This window comes from Hemibagrus wyckioides, linkage group LG09, assembly GCF_019097595.1.
Source record: "Hemibagrus wyckioides isolate EC202008001 linkage group LG09, SWU_Hwy_1.0, whole genome shotgun sequence".
In the NCBI taxonomy this organism is placed as follows: domain Eukaryota; kingdom Metazoa; phylum Chordata; class Actinopteri; order Siluriformes; family Bagridae; genus Hemibagrus; species Hemibagrus wyckioides.
This window is the reverse complement of record NC_080718.1, coordinates 10,149,912-10,163,848: the sequence shown is the minus strand read 5'-3', so window position 1 is coordinate 10,163,848 and position 13,937 is coordinate 10,149,912. Positions and strand designations below refer to the sequence as shown.

General features: G+C 37.2%; 1 protein-coding gene across 1 annotated transcript in view; it reads left to right on the top strand.

The window, feature by feature from the left end:
- Positions 1-12,430, top strand: part of dnajc17 (DnaJ (Hsp40) homolog, subfamily C, member 17) — a 54,724-nt gene extending 42,294 nt beyond the window's left edge. The window contains exon 11 of the mRNA XM_058399117.1: positions 12,183-12,430. Coding sequence (XP_058255100.1) covers positions 12,183-12,311 — 129 coding nt within the window. The 3' untranslated portion in view covers positions 12,312-12,430. The remainder of the gene's footprint in view (positions 1-12,182) is intronic.
- The last annotated feature ends 1,507 nt before the right edge of the window (positions 12,431-13,937 follow it).

The window sequence follows — 13,937 nt, the reverse complement described above, 5'->3', positions numbered from 1 at the left end:
CTTTACTTTGCAGTGGATAAATGGCTCATATTACAGCAATAGTAGTATGAAAACTTTGGTTCTTGCTTTTAATGTGTTTGCGGAATGTACACTTTTCTAGGTGTATAGAATCTATCTATCTATCTATCTATCTATCTATCTATCTATCTATCTATCTATCTATCTATCTATCTATCTATCTATCTATCTATCTATCTATCTATCTATCTATCTATCTATCTATCTATCTATCTGTCTGTCCAGACAAAATATATACCAATCAGCCAGCACATTAAATCCACTGACAGGTGAAGTGAGTAACACTGATTGTCTCATTACAATGGCACCTGTCATGGCACCTGGTCTGATGAATCACGTTGTCTTTTACATCATGTGGATGGCTGAGTGCGTGTGTGGTGCTAACCTGGGAAGGAGACAGCACCAGAAATCAGAGACTAGGTTATTGATGTTAATCAACAGAACAGAGGATGTTGTTGTTCTTAGCTGTTGTTCTTAGCTGTTCGTAGTTTCAGCTGCTCCCAGTTCAGGTTTGCCACAGCAGATCATCTGGTCGATATATTTGATTTTGGCACAGGTCTTCTTTTTTTTTTTTTTTTTTTTTTTTTTAACGCTGGATGCCCTTCCCAGCAGAACAAAGAATAAATAATAATAATAATAAATAAATGAATGGCCTTAGATTATAGGACTTCAGGGGCTTACAAACATACTACTGTCACCCCAGGAGAATTTAGAGTAACATGATTAGTACAGTGTAGATAGATTGAAAGACAGCCAGACAACTGGTGTCACAAACAGTGTTGGGTTTAGGACAAACCAACATAAAACATCTTAGTAAGGTGTTGGGTTAAAAGAAGAGCTGCTAGAACAAGTTAATGTGTCTTGGAACAGTTTCTGAAATATTACTGACTGATGGACACCATTTATTTAGAAGATATCTCCTTTGTTGGTATTTTGGTTATGGTGGTGAAAAGTTCTGTCTAACTCATTATTTATCACATAAAGAACAGCTGCATTTCTGCATTTCCTCACATATCGCACTAAAAGACAAGGCTTACTGCTGGTTGAGCAGAATTTGACTGAAACTCCTGCCATATGTGCCCCAATTATGCAGCTGCATTCAAACCTGCAAAGATCTCTCCTCATAATTACATGAACATGCTGCTGATTATGATCTGATGTTAATTGCTTAATCATATTATGTAGTACATCGGTCTGAAACCATTTGCATAAATTTTCCTGTAATATTCTATGCAGGGTTCAATCAGGCACCAACCGAAAGGTCAAATCTAATTATATTTACCAGACGATACCGGACGAATTTTCAGAGGGGAGTGGGGGGTCTCTAGTGACAGTTGCTCTTGGGTCATTTCAGCATGGGTTAGCTTGCAGACTTACTGATGTATGGAAAAACCTGTGAATTTTTCAAAATATAATACATATAATTTGAAATTATATATGTAAGTATGTGCATATAATTATTCTTGCTTTGCGGCCTGGTACCAAATAATCCATGACCTGGTACCGGTCCACAGCCTGGTGGTTGGGGACCCCTGTTCATTCTCAACATTCTGGTTGATAGTACTGACTATGTAACATGAAATGCCTGTAAGGATTCATTGAAGACCAGTAAAAATAAGCAATGGTTCTTATTATTTGGAAAGCATGTTATGCTTCCGCTCAGTGTAATGACTCTGGGATGACCTGTGCCTGGAACAAGTACTGTATTGTTGAAAAGACCAAAATGGTTCATATCAAGACATGAACTTGACAGGAAGTAGTCCTTCTGTTGGACACATGCTGTTCCAGGACATGCTCCAAGTTTTCTTGACCGCTGCCTTCTGGAGTGTGAAAGTTGAGATATTTCAGTGATCATCTTTCCTTCTACAAGTTTTCATACTTGTGCAATAAACATTTACTCTTCCCTTGTCTCCATCAAGCGAATCAAGTCTTTCTCCACAGATGAATTCACTCAAGCAACCAAAACAACATCAGCTCTCACTACAACATTCAAGTGAACATTTTAACAGCTCTGATTTCACTTCCTGCACCCGTCTACACCGTCCCTTTGGGTTTTCACGCAAATGGATAACCAAGACATTGACGAAGCTTTGTGCTATCTGAAGTCTTGGTCACACAACAAGCTTTGTGTTTCATGAGAAGTAACGTTAGAACTGCTTTCATGTTCTGCTTGGTATGTCTTTTGGAGTCAGACTTGATTATTCTGGCCTTTACTTATGAGGAGAATGGATTGTTGTGTGAGATTTTAGCCAAATTCAGGCCATCATTGGTTTCTTTAGCGCTTGGTACAGCTTTTTCTCAAACCCTGGGATGTGTAATTGTAGTTGCTTGGGAAAAGTATTTCCAGATCTAACTTTAGGCAGGCTTTGTGTATTAAACTGGCTTTTTTGTGTGTATATTCATTTGTGTGCTTCTTGTGGATTTGGTTCTAATGGTTTAGTCCATAAACACATGCAAAACAATTACTGCTTTGTCTATGTACTACTGCTTTCCCTGTATTCTCTTTGATTTGTTCATGATTTTGCTTGAATGGATCTTAGAGTTCTTTGCCATCTTTAATATTATTGATTATTATCTAGTCATATTTGTCTAGGGCATATTTGTCCAGTTGAATGTCAAATATATGAGACTTTGTACAGTCTGTAATTGGGAAGTAAAACTGAGAAATAACACCTGGCCCTCCAAAGCCTGAAGTATTTAACACGGTTCCTATATACATGTCATTGCCAGGCATGTCAGTGTGATATAAAGCAGAATTTATAGCATTTATAAACTTCCGTATAGTCCTGAGAGTAGACAGCTAAAACTGGATTTTTCCTTTGACAGTGTGAATGCTTATAACTCCTTTTCAGTTCAAATCAATTTATTTGTATAGCAGTTTTAACAATAGACATTGTCTCAAAGCAGCTTTACAGCAGTATAGAAAAATGCTAAAGTTTAAAATTAAAGTTACTATTTATTCCTAACATTTATCCCTAATGAGCAAGCCTGAGGCAATGATGGCGAGGACAAACTCCCTGAGATGATGTGAGGAAGAAACCTTGAGAGGAACCAGGCTCAGAAGGGAACCCATCCTCATTCGGGTGACAGAAGTAAATGTTGCTTGGGAGTCTTCATTCCAAGCAGGATTGGTTAATCACATTGAAATCATGTTTTTGGACAATGTATTTCTCTTTATTCCAGAAATAGTGCTGAGCACTAAAGGCCTCCTACCATGATGGCACACACCACCTTCATTGTTTGACTAGAAATTGAAATTTTCAGCTACATACTATTGTATTATTCACTAGTTACCCTTAATGTTCCCATGACTGAGGTTTGGTCTTGGATTGCCTCACCATACAATGTTGGAAATAGATCACTTTTGCAATCTTCTATTCACGAGCAGTCTCTTCAGTATTACAAAACGTCTTTAGTCAAATGGACTGTATAAATGGATGCATGGATGTGAACCTTAATTATCTAGTACTATGTGAATAATTTAGGTCAGTTTTAGGTCAGGTTAGTAACTCACCAGCTGGCTTCCATATGAAAAGACACTGGAGAAAGATGAAACATATAATAACTTGAGATTATTTACGAGCTAGTTGGTTTTCATTAGCTTGCTAGGTAAAGCGCAAAGCAGAGGATTAAAGAAAAAGTAGATAGATGAAATACACACACAAAGCTGACTTAAATTACTTACATTTGGTAACTTAAATTTAACTTGCATAACTTAAAGCACAAAAATATAGAGACAATATTATAAAAAAATGTTTTTTCATTTACTTTTAAGCTACATAATTAAACAACAAATTAAGATTGAATTTAAATTAAGATTAAAATTAACAAATTAATCTAATTAATTAAATTAGACAACAAATAAACTACACCACAACTTACAGTGCTTTCATACATTCCTGTTAGACTTTTAGTCTTTGTAGAGTTATTCAGTACCTCTGCATGAAAACTGATACTGAAATTCTGAAAACATTCTGTATTTTATTTATTATTATTTTTGTTAAATCTGATCCTTTTGTATTTTATGCAGTGAATGTGTGGTATGTTAAAAGACATGGCACATATCTCACACATGAAAACAGGGGGCAGTTTTTCTAAAATCTGCCCCATCACAGCTTGTGTGGTTTACTCAACTTGCCAACAGATTGTTGTCATTGACTTCAGATAGTACAGAAAATATGTTTTTTCTACATAAAAATAATGAAATGTTGGGACATCGAAAAGGAAGGCATTGAAAAGAAAATGGTAAATGGTGGAGAATTTTTAAAAGTCTAGTTTCAGTGTTTTATTCTAGACAGGAAAATATGTTTTTGAAAACATTGATATGATCATCAACATGTGCATGCTCATTGTGAGTTGTGTCTTATGAATGCACTTGTTTATAATGTCTGCTGAGTAGCTTGTTAATCTAGTTGTTCTATATATGTTCTTATTTTTAGTTTTCATTATAGTTCTTATTTAGGAATTTAGTTCATATTACGCTGTTGTCCTTTGGCTACGTTCCTGTTTGGGGGTCACCACAGTAAATCATCTGATCTGCATATTTTGATTTGGCACAGGTTTTTACCTCAGATGCCCTTCCCTCACATTTTATCTGGGTTTGAGATCAGCACTGAGAGTTAACCCCTCACTGGCTGGGTCATGGCAGGGAGAGCGCAGGATCCTGCCTCTGGACTACCAAGGACGTGTTATAGTTTTTGGAATGAACTTTTTTTGTTATTACAACGTCATGTAGGTGTGCCATGATATATTGAGCACTGTACTGCTTTCAAATTCATCACTCCAGCAGTACAAACTGTGCAGCAAATTGTGCAGAGATTTTGGATATGACCCAGACAAACACTTTGGATTCAAGTGTAAGCAAACCTCAAGCTATTGTTTTATTTCATTGTCAATCCACATAGTTGGGCCTTTGTCCCAAAGAGAACTTATTGATAGAGATATTGTATTAAAATTAATAAAATGCTTAATCTATTAAAGTGTAGTGCCTATCAAATGGAATATGATAAATAATAAATATAATGAACATGATATTATTATTATTATTATTATTATTATTATTATTATTATTATTATTATTATTATTATTATTATTATTATTATAACAACATAAAATAATGATGTGTTTAAATATTTATGAAATATGATTATTGCTGAAGATAAGGAAGGATATTATTCATAGGAAAATGTTATTCTAATAGGAAAAAGTAAAGAAACAAAATGTACACACTACATTTAAGATAATACACATTTAATAATGTCCATAATAATTCCATTAACTCTCTTGAGAGTCTCTCCTGTAGAGCTGATCAAAATTCTTAGTAAAAAGCTGTATTTGCTTCCTTTATTAATCTAACCAAGCAGGAAACAGACAACCAGGGCACACTGATAAGATGGCTCACACCTCCTCTACCATTACATATTAGCTTCATGCATGCCCTGACCACAGTGTATACTGTATACCTAAAGCATTCAAGATCGTTTCTCGGCCTGGGCTTTTTATTTGAATCACCAGATGGTTCAATGCTGGTTCAATACCTGCCTCTCTGCTCTGGCTTTGTTCTTCTACAAAGTGGAGGAAGTTGTCCTTCTGCAAACACACAGAAAACAAATAATATTAGGAAGTTGCATTTTACACCAATGCAAAGCGCCACTATGCAGTGTATATCTAAGCTGTTAGATAATCCCATTCTGTACTACAGCCCATTCTCCTTGTATAAAGTCTTTATTTCTGCCGGGAACCTCCTGTTCAGAGGCATGTGGCTGCTTGGATCTGGTGTTTGTTTGACTAATTGAAGAGGCTTAGGCACACATTTCTTGTATACATATCAATCTTCCTTAATGATCAAGTTCTTTGGCTGTCATTAATCAGGTCAGACACGTCCCATCGACACGAAAGTACGAGAAGAACTCAAAAAAAAAAACACAGAGCATACTGACTGTTTGCTCTGCTAAGTTTGATCAAATTGATTCCTTACCCAACACAATCTTTGCATAAACCTTTGGCAAGATTCTAAAGTAAATAAAATCATTTCCATGTTGTTTTAGTAAAATATATTTATGTTTTCCTAAAGGAGAGCTGTCAAAGTGTGTTATGCAGAATAAATACATAATATAATATAATAATAATAATAATAATAATAATAATATAATATACGTAATATAGATTTTCTGCCTGAGTTCAGACACAGACATTGAGACAATCACATGGTATGTACCTTTTATTTTGGATTTCTTTTTATCAATAGAAAAAAAAGAAAACAAATAGGAAATAGTTTATATGAAGAGGAGATTGTAGATAAAAAAAAAAGAAAGTTAAATTTAATCATTTTAAATTGTAATTCATTTCTCATGCTTTTTGCACATCACAGGAAGCACAGTCTTCTCTAAAATTTTATTTTATTCAAATAGCATCAATGATGTGCTGGGTCTATCAAATATCCCCCTTTTTTGTGCTGTTAGGACAGCGCAAACTGCGTGGAAATATCCATATTGGATGCACAGCTTCATTCTAAGGGAGCAACTATTCATTGGATGTCATTTTGGGTCCTGTCTGTATGCTGTGCTTGGAGATGCAGCAGTGTAGCCTAATCCCCATCAGCTTTACATAACTAATGTTTAAAAATGATTTTTTTTTTCATTTATATATAAATTGTACGTTGTGTTTGATTTATTGTTCAGAAATACATTGTTTAGCTAGCTAATTCTGTAACCCAGTGAAATGTAACTAGCTTTGCCACTTTTTGTTGCATGCTGCTAAAGTTCTCGACCTGATTTTGTGAAAGACAATTGATGGTCTTACATATGAGGAAAGACTGAGTACTAAAACAAGAGTTATTTCATTTAGACCTCAGGGAGATGATACACTTCCTTTCAGTTCTCTTGGTACAGTGAAGTCGATGGGCTGATATTCAGTGTAATGCCTGTACTGTGCTTCTTCTACTGTATCAACTGTCAGCCAGCACTGGTGTACACACAACCTGGAAGCACTTTATATCAAATATCAAAATGAGGTTGTGGTCATGACAGCCATTTTTCTTTAATAAACTGTGTTCAGTCTATACAGTATATGGCTATAATTTCACCTTCCAGAGGAGCTAGGGTGATAAGTGACATTATTTCAAGAGCATGTCTGGGAAGATGTCTGGTGTAGTTGCTTGAGAGTAGCCATCTCTCTGTGGAGCATTTAGAAGGTTGATTAAAAAATTATGACCTGTGTTGAAAGTGTTGAGAGTGTTCTGCTACTCATGTTCTGTCACCAGAAATCTGTATTCTCTCTCTCTCTCTCCATCTCCCTCTCTCTCTTTCTTGCTCACACTCACACACACTTGTCTTTCTGGCCTACATTTCTACCACTGACCTCATCCTAAGTAACCAAAAAGAACATTATCTTATTATTTCTTTTAATATTATCTCTTCTTATTATGTAACTCTTTAACTAAAAAACTTTGCAGCTTTGTTTAAAAAATAGAAAAAGCTAGCCAAATTTCCCTAAAGGTCGAAACTGTCAGATATTCACATCCTTCTTGGGACATTTTGTCTTCATCTAGATATAAAAACATGTCCGCACTATAAATAAACTATAAATAAATGTAATTTAAAGCAGGAGAGAGCGGGACTCGGGTTCCAGCCCTTTAATAGAGGGCAACACCTAATCCAAGTATGACTCTGTGTGCTGCTGCAGTGTGGAAATACAAATCAGAGATAATAGCTGGTGTTTGCATGTGTTTTTGTGTGAGAAAGCGTCATGCACTGCTTTGTCATTAATCTAAACAACCTGTGACTCAGCCAGAGACAGGAGTCTAAATGAAGCGTGTTTTCACCCTTAGCGGGTGTTTCTTCTGACGTAAAACCTATGAAGCAACTGTCTCCATATGGCTTGCTCAGGTTATGCACACATTATACTGTTAGGACATATACACGCACAGACACCCCAGAGCCAAACACACTCCTCACACCTGTGACAGCACTCACTCTCATATTGTGAGTAAGAGCAGTCTCCCAGCTCATCCTGTGTTCAGCCAGCCATCTGGTGTAGCACAGGCCAAAGCCCTGGGGGTGTTTACTGACATCACCGCTGCTTAACTCCCACGATCACATCAACCGATGAGGTCAGTCATGCCATTCACAAGTGTTAACTCAAATTCATCCTGAAGAGTTCTTATGGCTCCTTGATATACAGTGGCCACTTTATTAGGAACTCATTCATGGAATTATCCAATCAACCAATCATGTAGCAGCAGCACAGTGCATAAAATCATTCCATTACAGATCAAGAGCTTTCAGTTTTGTTCATGACAATCATCCCAATATGAGAAATAATGTGATCTCTGTGACCGTGGCATGGTTGCTGATGCAAGAAGGCTGGGTTGAGTATTTCAGAAACTGCTAATCAGTCTAGAACAGTCTGGAATATAAACAGAAACAGGGAAAAATAACAAGTAGAGACACTGCCTTGAGGATGGCCAGACTGGTTCAAGCTGACTGGAAGGATACAGGAACTCAAATAACTACTCTTTACAACCATAGTGAGCAGAAAAGCATCTTAGAAAATAGAGCAGAGAGACAGCAGAAGAAGACCACATAAGTTTTGTCAAGCAAGAACTGGAATCTGAGTCTACAGAGGCTAAAACTGGACAGTTGAAGACTGGAAAAACATCACCTGGTCTTTTACCAGTTTCCATCTGTCCAGTTTCAGTCAGCTTGTACCCTTTCTTGTCTCAGAGTCCTGCATCTGTTTGATTGTATGCATTTCTCTTGGCTGAATGTACAAGTGTTCCTAATAAAATGGACAGCAAGAGTATGTGACTGCTTTATGTTTCACTTATTGGAACTGTGGGTGTTTGTGTTCTTCATCTTGGTCAGAAAGATTTCTCAAAAGCACTTAGTGTAACACCATACATGCAAACACCACACACACACACACCTGCATTACTTAGTCCAGCCGTGTCTCTGTCCATAAGAGGGTGCACTGGAGCTTTGGTTTAAAAAACTAAAGAGGAGAAATCCAGTCTGGCAGGGTTGTTTTTGTTTGGTATAATTGAAGATGCAGCTTTTGTTTATGTACTTAATTGAGCTTGCGTGATGTTTGGTGGTTAGGACGTGGACATGAGGCTTGAGCTCATACAAGAGGAATGCTAATGGCAGTTCTGTCCTGCTTGCACTCACAGCATTATTTCTCCCCCACCACTTTATTTCCTCCCTCCTTTTGCACATCACTTGGGTCTTACAGATGGTTTACCTTACAACACATATCACTTACTGTCATGCTCCTTTCCCCTTCTCCAAACATACACACACGCACACACAAAGATATACCCATAGACTACAACCTCACAATCTTAACTATCTTTGGACCTTCTCATCAATAATTTTAAAACACATTTTTAAAATCTTTTTGTCTTTGCAGTGCCTAATTAAGTGACTAATAGTTTTCCTTAAAAAAGGGCAAAATTGTGTATATGACAGATGCACGATAATTCTGAAACAATAAAATAATAAAATTAAAATTTGCAATAGAAACCACTTTATTCTGGTCAGGAAGCTTTCAAATGAAAATGGCCGATGATTTTCAAGTTAGTGAATGGATACAAAATAGTACAAAAGTATTTTGCAACATCAAGCAATTATGTAATTTGGTCAAATAATACAAAAATCTTTAACCATATTTATCTTATACTATTTTTGTTACACACTACTTCTACACTTAATATTTAAAGTTACTTCTCTTACTTGTGCTCGTTTTGTCAACTTAAGTTTCCCCTGCAGGAGATTAATAAAGGTACATCTCTCTTATCTTCTATTCCTAGTGCATTCAATAGCTGTACATTATTACAGCACTATAAAATGTAGAGGCAGAACACTGATGCTTTGATTTTTGTAGCTGGTGATCCAGGGGCTTTTGTGAAGACTGATGGCACAATAAATTTGACTAAGCACTATAATATTTCTCCCTGAATCCTGCTTCAGTCTGTCAGGAGGTGAAGACTGGCCCATAGATGATGATGATGAAGATGATGGCCCTAAACATAAATTCAAAACATCACAGAAATGCTTGCTGTAACACAATATCAGTGTTTCTCAGTCTGTGGATTTAAACCTTAATAACGGTCTGAATTGAAAAAGATGACCCATATGTTCTATTCTAAACATAAAGGAGCTGAAATGTTCAGCATTAAATCCAAGATCTGTTTTTAAAAAAAAAATACTGGAGACTCAGTGTTGTTCTTCTCCTCAAAGAGGTGTCATCAAATATTAAGTGTAAGGGTGCCAATAATTTTGCTGAACAAGTATATGACAAAGGGAAACCTTTGTGTGGTTTGAAAAATTGTTGTGTTTAAATACAACTACACAGCATGGCCAAATGAATAAGCATAAAGTCTTACTGGTGTTTATTACAGAACATTGATATCAATAATTCTAGAGGGCAGTTCATGAGAAGATTTTGGAGATTTGGCAGATTTATTGGCTTGTAATACATTTCAGTTTAAAGTTGGAGATTTGGTTATAGTGGTAAACTAAGTGACTGAGTAAATGTTGTTGCCATCTAAGGCAGTGGTGGCAACAACACAAGAATAAAATACTCTGTTTCCCGTCAATCACAGTGACTGTGATTGACAGGAATCACAGCCAATCACAGGTGTCTGTGAGCTCTCGTATGTGGAAGAGGATAGATAGAGTGATTTCCACTGCTCTGTGGTGTAACGTGCAGCAGTTTGAAAGGACGAGGTTGGCTGGCTTTATGTCTCAGAGGAAGCAGGTTAGGTTTCGCTGTCACTGGTTGGTAGCTATCACAGGATAGGCGAAAACTGGCTGGTGGATGTCAAATAACAGGTGATCAAATTGGGGGACCAATTGAGAAGGGGGGACCACCTTTATGATTAGCTGCCTATGTAATAATTGTAACAGCAATTGCTTCTAAATTTTAACAGATGTAGAGCATTTTGAGTATTTAATTATTCAAATCTTAAGTGACCAGATTTCACAGCTTCTATCAGTGGTGGGCCGTCAGGGCTAGCAAGGCCTTCTCTTTTGGCCTAAACAGCAATGATCTGAATCACTAACTTGCATTTTAATATATTTAATATATTTTCCCATGAACGTGTATTAAATTATTCCCAATAGTCTATTCTCTACATTTCATAGCTTTTCTCTTGCTTGTGCTGCTTCCAGTAGTGTATATTTATGATGAGAGTATTTATCCAATCATATTTCAGCCAGTGGCTGACATCATGTGTTGCCAGGGTGAAAATCTGCCTTAAGGCCTTCAGAATCAATAGTGCAGGCTCCCGTAGCTTAAAATATAAGTGGCAGTGAAATTGTTACATTAACCAATCAGATTTCGAGTTGGCATCACTGGGGCCATCTAGCAGGTATACGATAACGTCAACAATTTCCCGTCCTTTGATTGGATAATTGGAGTAGTCAGAGGCAGCGAACCGCCCATATACATTGTTTCTGTATTCTCTGTGTCTCATTTCGGATGCTGCATCCTCCGGAGATTGCAGTTTGCTGCATACTTCATCAAGAATGTCTTTTTGAGAGAAGTAACAGTAATAAAATTGACTATTCCTTGTGAGGTGTGAAATACTGTAGCCTAATTTCTTTTTTACTTTGTTATTTAATGGTTGATTAGTATATATTGCCGTGGCGTCCATGGGTGATGGGCTAGAATTTTCATCAGGTTTGACTAACAGGGTAGCATGGTAAACTTATTGCAGCATTCGACTGTATTGCATAGATGTGTATAACATTTGAGTACTGAACAAGCCAAATACGAGTCTTCCTGATCACACACACACACACACTTGTCCTCTAATCCTCGCTCTGCGACACCGCGGTCTGTGGGTTGAAGAACGTGCTGAAAGATGGGGAAGACCCGAAGTCTGCCACCGTTTTCATATGAAATTTAAAGGGGACTGAGGCGATCACAAATTTTGTGTACGGTTTATGGAGAATCGCAGAATTTTAGGAGGGCTGAGTAGAAAATGGTCTAGCGACGCCCATGGTAGCGTCATAATGATGGTATAGAGGTGGATTAATTCAGGAAGGACACCAGTGAAGGCCTAGGTGTGAAATGCATGCTTCTATATTACTTCTATATTAACTTTTCTTAGTCATTACAGGCATATTAACATTATCTATTTGTGTGTTTGTTTTTCCAGACCTCTTTGAGCAGTGAAAGAGATTATGAGAGCCTCGTGTTGATGCGCATGAGACAGGCGGCAGAGAGACAGAAACTCATCGAGCAAATGCAGCGAGAAGATGAAGAGGAAGAAGTAGCAAAGACCTGAGGACACTCGCTCAACAACTCTATTTAAACATATAATAACCCTTCATTACCATTTTGTGCTTGTTTTTACCCTTGCAGTTTGAATCCTCACAAATCAATAAAGTATTTTCTTTTGGTAAATGCTGACAATCAGGGTTGTGTAACTCAATGTGTTTCTCGGCTTTCGGCCGAGGGCGTGCCTTAGCAGGAAAAGATTTTCTCTAAGGAAGCACGCAGTCCACGAATGGCTTCAATCAGTCGGCACACAGCCTGAAACTGCGGACTGTGTCTCTCGGGGTGAATTTCTGGATTCAGAACTTGTTCTTGTCCAGTGCTGAACACAGTGGAACTATGGGAGGAAGTAAACATAGAGTGCTGCTGGAGTTGATGAAAGGTGACAGGAGTTTCTGGCCTCTCTGAAATAACTGTGGTGGTTATGATGATTAGAATTCAGATTTTGTGTATTAGAGACTGTGGCCCAAATCACTAAGGGCACGCATGGAGTCTCAAGGCCAAAGTCTGTTGAAAGGCTGCTTTTTTTGGGAGCTGGCCTTTTTTTTTTTTTTTTTTTTTTTTTAACACCTTCCAGTAGGAAAGATTCCTTGCTGCATTGTTGATATCCGCTAAATATATTTTAAACCACATTAATCATGTGTCTGTTATACACTTCTGTGTTCAATCATATTGTCTTTGAACATGCTCTCTTTTAACAAACACCAGAGATTCTCTGTACGGTCACTCCAACAGTTGTCATTTTTGCTCTGCCCCAACTCCCATCATACCTGAGGCAGGTAATCAAGAGTTGATTATCCATTTCAAGTATATTAGGAACTGGAATGAAGAGAAAATGTGAACGGACTGCTGGCCTGCTGAACTGGATGGAGAATCTCTGGTGTCCATTAAAGGCTTAAAGACATCACCATTTGTCTAAATAGATCCAGTTCTTCCCAATTGTCTGTTTTGCCATCTGTAGACCTTCAACGTTCTTCTCCGGGGGACCACAAGCCCCTATTATTACTTCCTTGATTAAGTGCTGTTGAACATGCTCTCCAAAATACTCTCAAAAAAACTCAGAAAGTTTGATAAAGGAAGGATTCATGATTTAAAGTATAGGATGACATGGTCCCCCTGCTGAGGCTTGATTCCTCTCAAAAATTTCTTCCTCTTCCTCCTGTCTCTGTCCTAGAGAGAGTTATACTCTTAGTTATATCTCCTGTTGCCTTGATGTGCTTCAAGATTTGTGTTATTAAAATACTACAAAATATTCAATAAGTATCAGCAGAAGAAATACACTACTCACAAAGAGTTAAGGATATTTGGATTTTGGGTGAAATTTATGGAAAATGTAAAAAGTTCACATTACAGTGATATTATATCATGAAAGTAGGGCATTTAAGTAGAAGCATGCAATGGTGATTTATTGAAACAAAAGCCAACAACAGTGGTGGGTATACCACAACAAAAAATGTCAATGTCTCAATAATTTGTCATGTGCACTTGACCATCAATTATAGCTTGACAATGATGAGCTGGAGCATTGTCGTTCATGAAGATGAAATTACGTCTGTGTTGTTCATGCAGGGGCACAATGACTGGATTAATGATGTTATTCAGGTAGTATTGGCTTGTCACTGTAACATTCACAAGA